The sequence below is a fragment of the Rhamphochromis longiceps genome, linkage group LG13 (genome assembly GCF_057381845.1).
Source record: "Rhamphochromis longiceps isolate RC_006_pf linkage group LG13, R_longiceps_female_GT1.1, whole genome shotgun sequence".
NCBI lineage: Eukaryota > Metazoa > Chordata > Actinopteri > Cichliformes > Cichlidae > Rhamphochromis > Rhamphochromis longiceps.
In genome coordinates this window covers 18,225,528-18,242,897 of record NC_140569.1, presented here as the reverse complement: position 1 = coordinate 18,242,897, position 17,370 = coordinate 18,225,528, and the positions used below count along the sequence as shown (strand labels likewise).

General features: G+C 41.6%; 2 protein-coding genes across 6 annotated transcripts; one reads left to right on the top strand and one right to left on the bottom strand.

Moving 5' to 3' along the window:
* Positions 1 to 157: 157 nt before the first annotated feature.
* On the bottom strand, positions 158 to 14,384 carry got1 (glutamic-oxaloacetic transaminase 1, soluble). 5 transcript variants are annotated; one of them, XM_085428139.1, is made up of 12 exons: positions 14,027 to 14,384; positions 11,549 to 11,613; positions 5,023 to 5,112; positions 3,478 to 3,659; positions 3,270 to 3,393; positions 2,869 to 2,981; positions 2,672 to 2,776; positions 2,355 to 2,505; positions 1,829 to 1,994; positions 1,578 to 1,720; positions 772 to 1,383; positions 158 to 654 (listed from the first exon to the last, which is right to left on the bottom strand). In XM_085428139.1, exons 2-11 carry the CDS (start codon positions 11,574 to 11,576, stop codon positions 1,244 to 1,246), a joined length of 1,242 nt encoding a protein of 413 aa, XP_085284265.1. In that variant the 5' UTR covers positions 11,577 to 11,613; positions 14,027 to 14,384; the 3' UTR covers positions 158 to 654; positions 772 to 1,243. The 5 variants fall into 5 exon arrangements, with proteins under 5 accessions (XP_085284265.1, XP_085284266.1, XP_085284267.1 ...); XM_085428140.1 differs by lacking the exon at positions 14,027 to 14,384 and adding an exon at positions 12,291 to 12,757; XM_085428141.1 differs by having other exon boundaries at positions 5,023 to 11,613.
* nkx2-3 (NK2 homeobox 3) lies at positions 14,274 to 17,370 on the top strand. The gene is made up of 2 exons (XM_085428142.1): positions 14,274 to 14,919; positions 15,682 to 17,370. Exons 1-2 carry the CDS (start codon positions 14,529 to 14,531, stop codon positions 16,323 to 16,325), a joined length of 1,035 nt encoding a protein of 344 aa, XP_085284268.1. The 5' UTR covers positions 14,274 to 14,528; the 3' UTR covers positions 16,326 to 17,370.

The following is a 17,370-nucleotide window of genomic DNA, read 5'->3' as shown; positions in this document are numbered from 1 at the left end:
AGGAATATATTAGCAACCCAAAGATATCAAGAAATGGATCAATCATTCTACACAAGGGTAAATTAATTTATTAATAAATCTACTGGAGTATTGCTCTTGTCTGCTTCATTTGTCTTCATCTGCAGGGCCTGCTAAAGGTCGGTGCTTATATGCAAACACTATCACTCAGTTTCACACACATCTGTTTGACAGTTTTTTATTGAAGTAGTTCATTCATTTGATCAGAATGTCTGAGGACATTTTCATTGCTTAACAATACGTCTGTTTCGTAAATGCCCTGCGTAGTAGTGCGACAGCAACCTGGTTGATCATTAGTTTGTTTGTGCTGTGACAAACGAATGTTGCGTAACAGTGCCCGGCTGCTATGAACAGTCAACGTCCACTGGCAGGTACCTGACAGAACCAGAAACATCAAAACCCTTCAGCATGCAGTGACGACCCCAGGTTCACGGCACCTGTTCAGAACGCTCAGTGTCATTTGTGCTCACTGAATGTCAACTGGAAGCAAAAAAAAAGACTCTACAAATACAGATTAAATGTGAGGTCATTAGCATAGAGCTTTGTCATGAATATGATTACATAGTTCAGGCTTAAATCCTCCTTAGAACATTTGTTCACATTTAATCTACAAATGACAAACACTGCCTCTTTATTCTTCATTCATCGTCGGGGTGGTAAACACAAATATACAGATTAGTCATGTTAATATTCTCTTTTTCTCATTCCCCTTAACAACTCTTACTGCTGTCCACACAAATACTTCTATTTCACACTTTGAATGGATGAGTCATGAACAGTATAACATTTTTAGACTGTAGAGTCAGTGCTGCTGAGGAACCGTAATACAGCCACAGACTTGCTTCTAAATGATGCATAAAACTTGAAATACGAAACACATATTTTGAGCTACAAACAATACATTGGGGACTAAGATAAGGGTGAAAAATGATGAACACAATTACATAAGTACTACAGAGTTTGGAAAATTGTGGCTCTTAAAAAAGATCCAAACGATCTTTGTGCAGTCTATAGAGAACTTGGTCCCAGCATGCATTTAGCCTAGCATAGCACAAATACTGAAAAAGAATGAGAAACCAGGGGCCTGTGAGCTCTCTGTGCACATGAGAAATTGTATTTGCTCCAGAAAAATCTGGAAACCTGGATGCAAACACATTCCCTGTGATCAGGATGGATCAGGAATGCAGCAGGAAGTGGTGAGAATTGGAGATATGGTGCCGTTCTTCTACTGGACCTTGGTGACGGCCTCGTGGATGGACTCGGCCACGTAGTCGATGTTCTTAGTGGTTAAACCGCACATGTTGATGCGACTGCTCGCCATTAAGTAGATATGTTTCTCCTTCACCAAATATTCCACTTGTTTGGCTGCAGGAAAATCACCAGATACTGGTTTAAGTTTTACTGACTGTGTTTGAATCTTTTAAAGATCTTTTTAAAATCGACCCCCCAAAAACTAAAACAACTTGGATGCCATGAAATTGTTTGTTAAACTGACCAGTGGAATGTGCATTTTTACTGAGCTGTGATTGTGTGCAGAAGGAAGTGATTGCTGTACTCACGGTTGAGGCCTGTGAAGCTAAACATGCCGATCTGGTTTGTGATGTGGTCCCAGGTCCCTGGTGTCCCCAAAGCTTGGAGCTTAGCTTTCAGCTGAGACCTCATCAGCAAGACTCTGTTAGCCATGGTCTTCACATTCTCTTGCCTAAAGTCAGAGAATGAAAACACTCTGCATGTCTGATATCGACTGCTTTTTAATATTGCCTCATGCACAGGTATGAGTCATCGTTTAATGATGCTATTTTACACTTACCATTCACTAAAAAGCTCAGGTGAGGTAAGAGTGATGGTGACAATGCGAGCTCCCTGAGACGGTGGGTTGGACCAGGTGATCCTGACAATCTTCTCCATCTGGGAGAGAACTCGTTTCAGGTTATCTGCATCGCGAGCCACAACGGTCAGGTTGCCCACACGCTCGTCTGATGGGACAAAAACATGTCACAGTTAAACAATACAGCAGCTAATACCTGTTACCTGATGTGTAGGTGCAGTATCTGATAAACAGCTCCTCCTCTGGTGAATCTGAGACTTGCTTAATTTGAATTTTGTGGCTATTCCTTTCAATTTAACAGAGTTTTTGATGTATTCTGTGCACATTATACTCAGCATAATCTGAAAATAAGACCAATGTATATTAAGATGACTGGATGACTGAGAACCTTCACAGACAGATGTATATTAAGGTTACTCTTCCTGCAAAGTTTAATCCCTGCAGTTGATTTAGCTTGGGATTTTCTGTAGATTCATACAAAGCACACTTTACACACAGGATCACTCACTGTAGAGTCCGAAGTTCTTGGAGAACGACTGGGCACAGAACATTTCAAAGCCCGAGGAAACAAAGTAGCGCACCGCCCAGGCATCTTTCTCCAGACTACCTGAGGCGAATCCCTGATAAGCCGAGTCAAAGAACGCAAACAGCTTCCTCCTCTGGGAGAGAACCGGATAAAAGATCAAAGGGTTATCATACTGAGATAAACACTGTGCATGCAAAATAATATCCTGTTTAAAATGACACCTTTTTGCCAGTAGTGGCAGTTCAGACCACAGTACAGACAATTTGTATATGTTTGCATGCACTTTATACGCATGTTACCATCATAACTTCAGCGATTTGTTTCCACTGCTCCTGCGTGGGGTCTGTGCCTGTCGGATTATGGGCACAAGCATGCAGGACAAAGACTGAGTGCTCTGGACAACTCTGTGGGAAACGGAGATATGAAGAAGCAACGTGAAACCCAGAAGACCAAAATGTAGTAATAAGTGAACAGTATGCTGCCACGCATTACTTACTTCCAAGTCACCAAGGAAGCCAGCCAAATCAAGGCCTCTTTTCTCCGCGTCCCAGTACCTGTACGGACGAACATCCTCAAAGCCAGCGCTGCTGAACACAGCATTGTGATTTTCTGAGAAAAACAGTAAGAAAAACTCTGAGGGCAGCGTTCGATTTTTATCATTGCTTTCATTAGATAAAAGAGTGAATAATGCTTTTTTAAATACTCCTCACATCCGACCTGACAATACAGCCAGGCTCACTGATAACATGCAGCTGTAACAAGACATTTATCAATAGAACACTTTATCAACAACTACAGTTTAAAGTCTGGGGAAAGTTCACAAAACAACCTGTAAATTAAAGTCCTCTACAGGTGTGTGCTACTTCACTGCATGTTTGTGTGTGTGCTTGAATGTACCCCAGGTAGGTGCAGACACATAGATGGGTGTTTTGGTGTTGTTGCTCCCATTGTAGAACCGCCTTAGAAACTCTGCGCCTATCTTCAGAGCACCCGTACCACCCAGACACTGGACAGCCCCGACCTGGCAGTGACATTCGAACAGTCAGTTTAAATGTAAAAACATTAGAAATTCAAAGAGTGTCGTTTGGCTTTTGACTCCACAAACCCTGTTTTCCTGGATGGCAGGGCTGTTGTCTCCCAGTACTATTTTGGAGGCTGAGGATCTGAACTCAGGCAGGCCCAGGATTGGCAGGTACTCGTGGTTTAGCCTGTCATCATGCACAATGATCTTCTCCACTTTTTTCACCACCGGCAAAACCCAGGGCTGGCCTTCATCTGTCCGATAGGCTGCAAGGAACAATGCGATTTAATGTTACAGAAAAAAGTGAAAGAATGGCTTAATATAGTAGGAAGCGGCCCTTCCCTCCTGCATTGATATGTTGTTTTTTTAGTGAGTTTTAAGCAAAAAGAAACCTCTAAGTAAGATTAAATATAACATTCCTTAAATTGCTCAGTAAACAGATACAGCAGACAGAAGTGGTTAGCTTGCGAGCTTAACACCTGTACCTTGGTAATCCTGATGTTTGTGACTTTATGGGACTCTTGAGTCATAACAGAAGTGCAAAGATCACAGGGTTTTGTGACAGGCGCACTTTCAATATCTGTTGGGTGATTTAGCCAGGCGATGTCGATGATCTACCTTTTTCTCTCTGTTATGTCCACTAGCTGGAAAGGCACTGATTATCTGTAATAATACATCTAAATTAAGATCTAGGGCCGGTACTATAGTCACGTGTGACTGAAAAGTCACAGAAAAGCAGAAAATCCTTACAGTCAAGGATCTTTTTCAGATCTCTGTGTTTTTTTAGGTAGAGAGAAATGTGTGGCCTACATTTCCCAGCTGCCATGTAGCAGCTGACCATCTGGAGAAAGAAAGGGATTACGAGGCCTCGGCTTCCTCTGCTAATCACAGGACTCAGGTATCCTTGTCCTGCCAAAACAGAGCTAAGCGATCAACGCTTCTCACACTGTTCCTGTGCAATGCAAGCAGCGAAGAAATAACTCCTTGCAGAAAGGTTAGCACAGAAAACAGCTGCTCTCAAGGACGAAATGTGGCAGTGGTTTGTTTCGGAGAGAAGCACGACTGAGCTGTAATAAATTTAAACTCCTGCTTGTTCTTGTGTAATGACAGAACAGTAATCCAATCAGCTGCCTGGTCTGCTGAGTGAGAGGTGCAGGATAGCAGAGGACAGAGATGATTCAGCTCTCAGTGTCACACTAATTGCAGAACAAAGATATATTATCAACAGAGCTGCAATCAGTAGTTGGTGGGTGTGTGATGACTGAGTAGCCTGTAGCGCGGCCAGATTAATCCGAAAATGAATTTAAGCAATAGCAATAATTACAGCACAGGTGAGCCATCACCATTCTGGACTGCCTGGTGTACTAAACTGATTAAAGTTACATCTAGATAGCTTCTGTTTAGATTTTACAGCTCAGATATCAGTCAGCAGGCTGTTTTAACTATTGCTGTGCTTAGTTTGAGGCTAGCAGTCAATTTTGTGTCACTTTCTGATTATAATAACAACAACTTGTTAGAAATTCATATGAGGGCACCATCATACAAACATAGATGAACTCGGTGTAAGACAGGCTGGAGAACCTTTCCCTCTGGGATGCAATGAATGACTGACAACAATGCACAACTTACCTCCTACTCCGAGGTTCACCTTATTTGGAAACTGGTCGTTATTGAAATCCTGCGTCAACTTGAAGACAGCCACAGGGACAGCCTGGGGGACTTCAGAAAATAGCGACATTTTTTAAAATAAATATATATATATATTTATTTATTTGTTTACTTTTTTTTTTTTTGCACTGTGGGAGGCTGCGGCAGCACGAAGAGACGAGCTGTCACTTGATCAGCTGGCTGAGCGGGATGATGGAAGACTTTCACCTTCAACTTGGATTTGGTCACTGCAAAGTGGGTGTGAGTGGATTTACCAATAGAAATCGCTCTCGGCGTTGATCCCTGTCAGTTCAAAGGTCAATAAAACAAACGCACAGGCGCTGTTGCCCAATGAACACCGCGGGCAGGGGATTGACAAATCCTCTAGCTAATGTGTGGGGTTGAGGAAGCGTCACTGCGAGTGGGCGGTGCATGAGATTAGCGCATTTAATTTCTACGCCACAAGGTGGTGCTATAAACCTGCTTTAAAGCTCATATCTAGAGCATCTAAACAGAGCTTTAGTTGGCATGACTTGGTACAGAAAGAATTCTTCCATTAATAAATAATAGAACACAAATTAAGGTCAGAGCTCACAGACTGATTGCTGTATCATCGTCACATCATAAATGTAAATACGAACTCCGGCTGATCAGACAGCTATCACGCTTAGGTCACCACGCTCTGCAGACGAATATGTGCAAGTGTCCTAATCTGTTCTGTCCTGAGGGCCTAGGCTGAGCTGTGGTGTAAACACACTGGCTCCTCTGTGCTCTCCCCACAGCTGTCTGCAGGAGCTGAAGTGGTTGATAAATGAAGGCCACTCCAGCCTGCTCTCCGGGACCAGGAGGGCGACTTTGTGGGAAGACAAGACTTAGTTATGTTTTCTGTCTGGTATAATAAGAGTGCAGTTGCACGGCTCGACTTTAGTTTTTGTAGTTCAAAAGTTTCGCATTATGACAAATGATGGGTTATAAAAGTTTATGTGGGGTGAAATTAAATACACACATATTTGTCTAGTGCTGAAGTGCTGGCTTTGAGTGTTTTCATGCTACTTACATTTTTTTAAAATAAATTATTTTCTTTTTTCTATTTTGTTTAACTGTAAGCCATTTTTAACATATCAAATTAAAAGATTTAAAACATGAACAATACAATCAGATGTTCCCATGCACTGATGGACTGTTATAGTTTAAAATGCTCATTAGAGTACAAAATACAATTTAGCTCCACTTTCTGCATGGACAACATAAAAATCACACTTACATGTCCTGGATAATAATTTGTAATGTGCAATAATTTGCACAAAACGTATTTTAAGGAAATATATTTTTAACATTAATTTCTAGATTAGGAATATTTCTCTTATTCACATTAACAAGTGTGCATTTTAGCCTTTTTTGCAAAGGCATCCATACTATATTTGTAACAAGAAGTAACAAGAAGTATTTTGTGACAAACCAGTTATGTTGGTAATCTTATTGTAAGGAGAAGTTATATGTCATTAATTGCTGTTAATGTCTCTGACAGATAAAATAGAGAACACCACACGGACCAAGCCAATGTACTTAAGACTGTGCTTATTATATTCCTATACTATCATTGGCTCAAATGACACCACCAAATCTGAAGCAGCTCACTTATAAACGCACTGACAACTGTCATCCTGCACTAGTTCTTCGTTTTTCTTTGTTTTGCTCCTGCAGCTTTGCTCTTTTTATTCAGTCCCAGGCCCATCTGCCTTGATTTTAGCTGCAGCAGGATATCTTCACTAAGAGGTTCTTACAGATCTCTTGCAAAATATTTGCCCAGCACTAAACAGAAGACAGACAGAGTTGGCAATGGTTATAATGAAACGTAATTGCTATAGATGATTTTCCCCCTCCCAGTACTTAGTGGAGACCACGAAAACAGAACGGGATTAAATACAAGCAGCAGAAATTTATTGTTATCATTAAATCATGTGATAAATATGTACACAGGTGTAAATAGTCTTAAATATATATTGCTATAAGCTGATAATATACTGATATTATTTTTGAATATTGCTTCTGTTCCTACAGTTAACCAGGAAAAAATGCTTTAAAAAAAGTTTGTGGAATCCATTTATTCAAGGCATTCATGCTTTATGACTCAGAGAAGCACTACTATAGACAACCTTTTAGGTGGAGCAGTGGTTTGCTCTGTCTCCTCACATCGAGAAGGACTCTAGATTTGAACTTGCAGAGGCCTTGCTGTGTTTCAGTTTGCATGCTGTCCTTGTGATTTTGTGGGTACAAGAAGCACTGTGGGTGCTCAAGACAATTCCCAAGTATTTGTCTGGATTCTTGCATCCAGAGAAACTGAATCAACGTTCTGCAACACTGTAAGCATTCCTCCTTATACAAATGCATGGCTGTTATATTAATTAAGTGTGAATATGAAGTAATGCTTTTGGATATAAATTTGTCAAATTTATTTTCACAGTCTTCACCTCCTACCCTACCCCTCCTAATAAAATAAAATAAAATAAAATAAGATAATGATAATAACTAGCAACAAAGTCTAACTTCTGATCTTTCAGCCATGGACAAATCATTATTTAAGCCTTTTTATATCTTTGGTTAAGCCTTATGAACCCCTTACAAAAACATTCCTAGCTAAAGTGCTACAGTTAATCCCACACCTTGCTATCACACAACACCCAGTTACTATTTTCCCCAGTGTTTTGTCCCACATGTTGCTAACTTTCCTCACCACTTGGTCCCACCCCCACTCATCTCCTCACTTCACGCTGACAGTAGATGTTTTCATTCTTTCCAACCAGGTGAGGGTGTCTCGTATGTTAGCTATCACTGTCAGCTCTGCAATTATGGGATTTGAGCTCCCTTAGAGCAAGGCTTGGGGGCCTGGGGCGGGGCTCAGTGTGTGCATACAGAGGAGGCCCAGGGCCACGATCTGGGCTGTGATGTGAAGCGTGAGTCAGAGCAGGGAGTGACAGAAGTAGCCTCTAGCAAGACAGTTTCTCCAAAGAGAGTGTGTCACAGCTAGATCGATCAATTACTCAGCCCAACATTCACCTGCACTTTCTCTGCATTTCCCTGAGAAGGAAACACAGAACATTTGTTTTGGCATCCAGCAGAGTAACACAAATATGACAAAAAAGTCAAAGTGTGAATGGGGTTTTGTTTAATCTGATTTTTTTCTCTCTTTAAAATTTTGCATGCAGGTTATCAGCGCTGCTTATAGGAAGCTGACACTAAAACACACAAAGGCATTCAGGCACAAGACAGTCACATTCCAGCTGCGGTATCACAGAAACACAAACAAGAGCGTGTGCGCACACACCGCTGTGCATTCCTAGGGCAAAGTTTCAGCGCCGTTCACATGTTGCTCTGGCCCCGGTGTCTCTGGGTCAGAGAGCTGTGGTGAGTGACCACCTTTTTAGCTTCCCGCCTTGTTTGTTTTCTAAAGACAGTGTCATCAATTCTCTAACAAGGAACTAGACACAGCAACAACAAAGAGCACAGGACCTCCCTGTTGCTCCCTGAGCAGATCAGTGACTGACGGACCGTGCATGCAGTAATAGATATCAGTAATCTCTGTGTCAGACTACATTCCAACCAGGGTGCATGAGCGTTTGTCTGTGCAAGTTTAGGTTGCAAATGTCTTTTGTGCTCCATTTGATATCATGACATAAAATCTCCTTTTTTTGTGTGCATGCAGATTTCTACCCTGCTGACAAAAGATGACAACCTACAACTGGACTCAGTGAACTACCGTAGTATGAGCCACGAATACATCCAAGTGCAACCTTAGTTGAATTGTACTGGAAGATGCAAAATCTCAGACATCTCATGCCTAATATTGCTTTGACGGGGTCTGTATGTTCCACAAGTTCAAATGTATGGAGCCCACAGTTAACAACATGGAGGCAAAAAGTAAACTCACTGACATAAGGGCTACACACCATTGGAAGAAGCCTGACAATTTAAGACTGCATGTGCCACTCACGCAAAATAAAACAACACCTAAGCACTATAGTGAGCATATTTCAGATCGATATGGTGATATATAGTCCTCTTGCACCTGACAATGCAGAAAAGGGCAAACTGCCAGTAGTTAGCTTAACACAACTGCTAGAAACAGATAATAAGATACAGGAAGTCCTATATTTATTTTACATAACATTCTCCTGAAATTTGTCTTAATTAATCAAACATTTCCAAAAATACAGAGGTAAATTAAAACAAACCATTAAAATGCCTTAGCTGTTTTGCTTGAGTATAAGTTGGTATGTATACATTCACATACAGTGAATAAGAAAGTGTACACACGGCAGTATGCAGTCTTGTGAAACATTCAGAGAAACTGCAGACAAACTAGAAAGCTAAATCTCAGACTCTACAGACGTTAATTAGCATGTTAAATGTTAAAGTTCACGACAGTACAATTATGAAAAGACTGAATGTGTATGGCTTATTTGGAAGAGTTTCCTCTTTCTAAAAAAGGACATGGCAGGATGGCTTAGGTTTACAAAGTTGGAGCTTGCGCTCATTGAGTCGACATTGAACCCCTCTGAATAGCAAAGTATTGTAGAAACAAATGTGAGGCCATCTGTCTAAAAGATAAAGCTTCGCTAAAACTGAGTCATACAACAAGACAGTGATTCCCGGCACAGCAGCAAATCCACAGCAGAATGGATGAAGAAGAAAAAAATAAATCAAGGCGTTGCAATGGCCCAGTCAAAGTCCTGACTTCAACCTGATTGAAATACTATAAAGGGATGTGCATAAATAAATGCCCACATGAACTGAAGCAATAATGTAAAAAAGAGTGGGCCAAAATTCCTTCTTAGCGATGTGAGAGACTGATAAAGTTAAACAGAAAATTATAACTTCGAGTTACTGCTTCTAAAGGTAGCTACTGAATCATTGGGTGTACTTTTTAACAGGACTGCATTTGGACTTTGAAGGAATATTAAAAATGGTTGTGTCTCATTGTTTTTCGCTGATGTGGCCTTCAAGCTGGGTGGAACCTCAAACACAAGGTCTACGTTGTGTTGTTCCACTTGATTGATTTTGTCTTTTTACCAACTCAGGCACTTTGGCTTTATACAAATATGCACGCTAAGACACAAAGACAGGAAGTGGAAGATGTTTTTTTAATTTTTTTTTAACCCAAAGTACTTGCTTTTTTGTCTGGATTAGGTAAAGAGACACAAATATGATAAGTGACAAAGGAAACAAACTTTATCTTTCATGACTTCTAATTATGTTGTATATTTTGAATCCAGATGGGGAGACCAATTCTCCCTTTTGCTAGGAGGTCAAAGTTCAGGGTCAGCTACAGATCTGGGACTCTGTATCTTCATATATGAGGATGAATGCCTGCCAGCGCTGGAGCTTGTAGCAAAGCTGTCTGATTGAAGGCCTGGTCAGCTTTGATCCTAATGGTTAATCTGAGCATCAGCATTGCCAAAACCCGCTGCGTGCTGAAGCTGCATTGTTAGATATTTTATACAGTTAGTATTTACAAAAATGGGACTTTATTGAAAACTAGTCAGATATTTGCCAAAACAGTCTGTCACTTTGATAGAAATACCACCGCGGTTGCTGGACAGATGCTAATATTTTCTCTCAAGGATGTTTACCTCTGGAAGCCAGGATGCACGCATACTTTTATTTTATGGTAACATTGTCCTTCCCAAGAGAGCTGTTACTGATTCAGCAAGTTAGAGAGAGTTCCTCCAGCAGCAAGCTGAACTTGATTCAACCTTTTGATAATTTTTAAAAAAAATTTTCACCAGCTCTAGCCAAGTGGGACAGCGTATATAAGCAACTAGAGGCACCTACATCCTCTCATTTGAAAGCCTGCCTCCCCGCACTGTCTTTATCTACATTGACTGCATGGCAGCAGAGAGGATAAGCATATTTAGGTTGCTTGTTTCCTCCCAAACTACATTCCCAACACCGTAGATCATAGATATTACAACCCTTACATCCCCCTCTGTTCGCACTCATATATACAAACACACACCTGCTGGGGCAAGGCCGTCTGGGAGGGAATTACAGCAGCCTAATTTATGAGGCCCAAGGGAGGGCAAAGGGCAGGGGATCCAGACTGGCCTGACCTCACTTCCTCTTTTCATGGTCTCTAAGTTAGAACTGTGATACACAGAACAAGGTGTCAGCTCTCAAACAAATCACCCTCTCACTGTCTTTCAAACAAGACAGCTAATTAGGGTATCTTTTTTCCTAACCTGGTTAACACAATGAGCCCTGAGGGAGTGTTAACTATTATCATAGGCCTGCCTTTGTGGACTATATGGCTCTATCAGAGTCCAAAGTAAGTGGGTGAGAACAGGGTTTTTGCTGAAAAATCTGGCCCGACGCGGGCTCGCCTTTGGCCTCCTCATTTCCTCCAATGAGAAGGTGCTGTCATCCGTCACTCGGTTCCAGGCAGCGGCACAATAGCACAGTCTGGGTCCTGGCTACTGACACCACCACATGGGTTGCTGATAAGACTCACCTTCCGGGACCCAGAAGAACTGAGACATTACTGCCACACAACAGTTTGGTCCACTGCCATTCTTTCTGTTGACCATGAAATTAAAGGAAAACGGAAAGTTAATTATGAGCTACATGAGGCGGACACACTCTGTATCTGCTCTCACAATCTTTTCAAGTTTTTTTTTTCTGTAATGCACAGCCTCATTATTTACATATTGCATGCCCTATATGCAAGATGATGGGGAAAGCGTCACACCCAGTTAAATAATCCTGTTGGACTTGTTGGACATTGGGGAAAACGCACTTGAGCTAATCTATTTTCCTAAAGTAGCAATCTATTGTTGTTATTGGCTGATTAAGAGCACTTTAAGACAAATGGATAGTCACACTTGAGTTCCTCATCACACATACAGGCTGTTGGTAGAGCCTGTTAATAATCACCTCCATTGTAAAAGGATTGTAAGTGCTCTTCTACACAACTCTGTCAAGTCATAATATCAAACCTTCATTCTCTCATAAATAAACAGCTGTTTGCATCAACCAGTCAGACACAAAACCCAGAAGCAGCGATGATAAATGTTGTTATTTCTTCAAACGTCTGGTCTGTGCTCTGTGCACCCTGTATCTCAGTGGTGTACTGTACACCTGCCCCTGCCCTGCTTCAGTATACGTTAGACTGCCAGAAATATGGAGATAAGGAGGGAAACAAGAAGAGACACGTTAAGCGCTGCTTGGCAAAACACTAACTTTGAAGAACTCACCAGAAAGTGAATTGTGCGGAGTGACTGAAATTTGACTCCCACGGAGGCAGAAAGCTGATCGTGGTTTTTTTTAAAGTTATTTTTCAAAATCCATTTAATTTTTTTTAAGGCTTAGGCCTCTGCAGCCTGTATCCGCTCTGACCTCTGCTGTGGACTCGACCTTACCGAGGCTATCAAGACGATTCAGAAATGAAGATGATGTATTGGGGAGTCGCATTCACCAACGAGTCGCTCCTTGACACTCTCTGGGAGTCTGGGTTTTGTTAAAGGCAGGAAACAGACTCTTCCGCTCCGTAAACACGAGTCTTTACTTGGCCACTTTTGGACTGCCGGTGGCACGCGAAGCCCGTGATGATGGTCAGTGGGGGGCTTTAGAGGCCCTGTGCACTCTAGGTCGAAAGCGTGGTGACTCTGCTCGGACCCGTGTATACAAGTAATTGTTTTAACCGCGTAATCTCTTTTGGGGTATTAATAATTTTCTCCTAAACACTTTAAATAAAACAAAACAAAGCAACCCCCCCCCCCCCCCCCCCCCACACACACACACACACACACACACACAGCTATTACTCATTTATGTCTATGTTTGGTATTTTTAAATTATTGCACTCATTAAAAAGGAATGAGTAAATATTTGGGAAACAAAATGACCAGATTTACTGCCCTTTGGGTTGCTTTACGAGCTTCTATCACGTAAATTCCACCTAACTCGCGCAAACTTCCACTGTGTGGAAATTACTTTTCCTTATTAGTAAATCTTGATAAATTATTTAATGTTTAAATTTGCGTCCAAGCAGCACTAAGTGACCACTATATTTTTTCAGAGTGCACAGAGAGTTACTGTGGCCTAAAAGCTTTTCTTTTTTTCAGACTCAGTTCAGCTCTTGACTTAAACTACTCCACTTAAACCGGCCTTTTTTGAATAGACGTGTATCTCCATGGGAGGGGGTGACGCTATCCATTTCTAAACAGCGCCTTGTTGATGGTGAGCGGATGAGATTATGTGGACATGCTCTTCTTTTCTTTCCACACGGTTTGAGAGCAATGGGTCCTCAAACCCTGGCGCCTGGACCTGGCCAAAGATAGTCGACCAGAAGAGAGGTGTCTCGTTTCAGCACGTTTATCCCTTAAGCACAAAGGTAAATTAAAATGAAAGCTCATTAATTTACCTATTAATATACAATATAATATAATTGTTAATATAATAATTATTATTTTCTTTCCTTGTAGCGCTTGAAGCTGATCATTTATTTATTTATTCATAAAAGGTTTTTGCTTTCCTTTTACCAGTGTCAAGAGGAACTATTATTGTGGCCACATTTTCGTGGCCAAATCATCCTAAAACTTCCACAAATAAATAAGCCATAAATAATTCACAGACAACAATTTAGCACTGAGCATTCTTTATGCCTCTCACGGTTGCCGGATTCATCTCATTTCCCACACTCTCGTTATATGATATTATCAAGGAATTGCCGAGAGGGGAAAAAAAGATAGGCCTAATCTTAAAAATCGCCAAATCTGCGATGTTGAGGGATCGTCCAAGAAATAAGTGAAATTCTTTAAAAAATAATACATAAATAATCGAATAAATAAATATTGGTTCCGCCAAGTTAAGTATTTTTGTGGGCTATTTGCATTAAACTACACAACATAATATGCTTTGCCTAATTATTACAATTGTGTGACAGCGTTGATGCAGAAACATTTAAAGCATGAATTAAGAAGTTCCTTACCTTTCAAAATATTTCCCAGTTTCACTGCAGTCGATGGCATCAATATTATTTCATAAATTAGGGATAACTTCCTGACATATGTAGGCTACACCTAAATAGAACAGAGAGGGAAAGGGGGAGGAAGAGTGCGAGAGAGAGAGGGAGAGAGAGAGAGAGGGAGACCCTACCAATCCCTCCCCCGCTTCAGGACGTCACTGAGAGGGAGAGGACAGCATCTTGGCTGACCCTCTCTCGCTAGATAACTGAATTCAGCCAACCAAACGGGATCGATCTTTCTCTTTCTCTCTCACCCATCCAGCCACAGACGCATATGCAACTAAGAGGGATGTCACAGCTGAGAGAAAATCAGTTGTCTTCGGTGTGTATGCAAAAACAACAGAGCGCGGCCGTTCCTCTGGTTTACGCACGCCTAATTTTCTTCTTTTGCGCGTCCGGAGGCGAATCGGTCCCGTTCTTGGACTGCTGATCGGTATATTTTGCCATCTCTTTCTTGGTGGTAATAATGATTCCTAGTCCGGTCATAGGTTCGTCCTCCACGCCTTTTTCCGTGAAGGACATTCTGAAGTTAGAGCTCCAACAACAGTCTCAGCAGCACCAGCTACAGCTGATCTCCTGCTTCGGTCTCTCTGGTGCGCTCTCACAGCCTGGAGCTCTATCGAACAAATCCTTCCGTTCTCACTCGCCGCCCTCCTGCATGCTGGCGGGCAGAGACACCCCAAGCCCCATCAGCTCCTGCCTGTCGGAGAGCGAGGAGAGGATGGCGTACCTCAACTCACTGAATGTGCAAGACCGACTGACGGACTCCGGTATCCACGTGGAGGTGTTCGGCAACCTGGGGCAAACCCACTCTGCAGACCTCCGGCCGGAGACAGAGCAGGACGAGCATGACGGCAGTGAGTACACAGTCTACTGAAGCGAGTTACTCTGAGGGTGTTAATTGTATAAAAATGCACATGGACGAAAATGCCAAAGGAGAAAATCAAATCATAAAATCTGAATTAAAGTTTCCTACGAGACAAAAAAAAGGCTCATCAAATCTGACATTGATACATTTGATGAGCAGTTTCTGGAGAAACGTTTTCCGATTTCTGTTTAAATTATTATAAATTGATCGCCTAACACGGACAACAAGAAAATAGGCCCCTGGTTAATAATATACATAATATATATTTTCATAATAGGACCAAACAATGGACGGCAAAGAACAACAACAACAACAAAAAGATTATTATTTCATACAATTCATTAGCTGCCAGCTAACTGAGTAAGACTGGCAGAGATTAAAGTGTTTACATTTGCAAGCTGCTAATTTATGTTTGCTGAATATATTAAACTGATGATCCAAATTGTCACGCATTTAAAAAGACGTAGACACTTCCAGAAACACAAGACAGAAACTATATTTAGCCTCATCTGATTTGAATGTATCAACATTCACGTTTAGTTAATGTTCGTATATAACATGACGTCATTATTAGTATGCCTCCCTAATTTTATTTTTCAATACATTTTACTAGCAATTTTCAATTAGGCCACTTCCAATACACTTGTACAATAAATAATAAGAATAAGAATTAAATTTGTAATAAATATATACTTGAAAATAATCAAGATGCTAGCTCTGATGTGTAATTGAACATGGTTTCTCCATGCAGAGAGCTGCGGTGTCATGCCGGGTGAGTGTGAGGATCCAGACTCGGAGAAGCCGGCCACCAAGCAGCAGAGGACCAGACGGAAACCTCGCGTCCTCTTTTCCCAGGCTCAGGTGTTTGAGTTGGAGCGGCGCTTCAAGCAGCAGCGTTACCTGTCCGCCCCGGAGAGAGAGCATCTGGCCAGCTCCCTTAAGCTCACCTCTACCCAGGTCAAGATCTGGTTCCAGAACAGGAGGTACAAATGCAAGAGGCAGCGGCAGGACAAGACCCTGGAGATTGCGGGTCATCATCACCACCATCACCACCCACCACCGCCTCCAAGGAGGGTGGCTGTGCCGGTTCTCGTCCGAGACGGGAGGCCTTGTCTCGCTGGATCTCAGAACTATAATCCCCCTTACACAGTCGGAGCTCCCAATCCGTACAGCTACAACGGCTATCCAGCCTACAGCTATAACAACTCGGTGTATAGCAACACTTACTCTTGTACTTATTCTAGTTTCCCTTCTCTCCCGCCCAGCAACGCCTCTGCCAATGCTTTCATGAATATGAATTTGGGGAACATTAGCGGACAGACGCAAAGCCAGGCTCCCCAAGGACCAAGTGTCACACCCTGCCAAGGAGCTCTGCAGGGCATCCGGGCATGGTAGCGCGGTCTTTGCGCACAATCAGAAGCCTGTCTTGATGGATAGACTCGAGCATGTAAACATCTTCAACTAATGCCGTGAAAACCACAATTTCAAATTCCGTAACACATTACAGAGCGCAGGGGTCAGTTTGTTCTAACTCCACAGGCATATGAAGAAAAATGGACTATTATAATTATAATAATTTTTTCCCCCTCTGAGCCACGTGTTTAGAAAACTTAGCGAAGTTGTTGTGTTATGTTTGACGGATTAGCCAAAACTATCCGTAATGGTTCAAAACTGATGTATTGTGCTTAAAAAATAAAGGAAAATCCCGTGTAAATTTTCGGTTACGCAAAGACCTATAGATTTCATTAAGAAAGTGAAGTCTTTCATGAATTTTATTTGGATGCATAAAGTTGCAAGAAATTAACATGGATCACAAATGCAGGACAATTTAGTATTATTTCTATTAAGATCTCCCCCCTCTTTTTTAAAATTTGTGTGACTTGGGTTTAACCTTAAGGCTTTGTTTTTTCACTCCAAAACTAAGTGAGTGACACTGAAAGCCAATGAACTGATTTAAAAAAAAGAGGCGCTCAAATAAGGCTGTTTCTAGGCTCGAGTTAAAAACCACAAAACGATGCAAGTTATCAGCGATCGTGGAATTAAAGAGCATAATAACTGTCATGGCACGACTGATTGAAGTGGAGTGTGCTTTGTGTGTGAATCTGTGCGTGTATCTGTTCTTTTTCTTCTTTTTTTTTAATGATGTTGACTGAGGTCTATTCCAACATTTCTTATCGTCTGAAATCTTTTCTCAAGCCAAGAAAACGTTTTTTTTCTTGTGTGAGAAAGCTTGCGCTAGACTTCGGCTTGAGACAAGAACCAGAAACAGAGAGAATTTAAAGGCGAGCTAATGTCCGGTCAGGATTCAGAGATGGACATTAACCAGACGGCCAGCATCCCCGGACCCACAGAGCATAAAAACGAGAAGAACATTGGATGATAAATACTCTTACGACTCCTCTTCTTTTGCTAAATAATAATAATAATAATAATAATAATA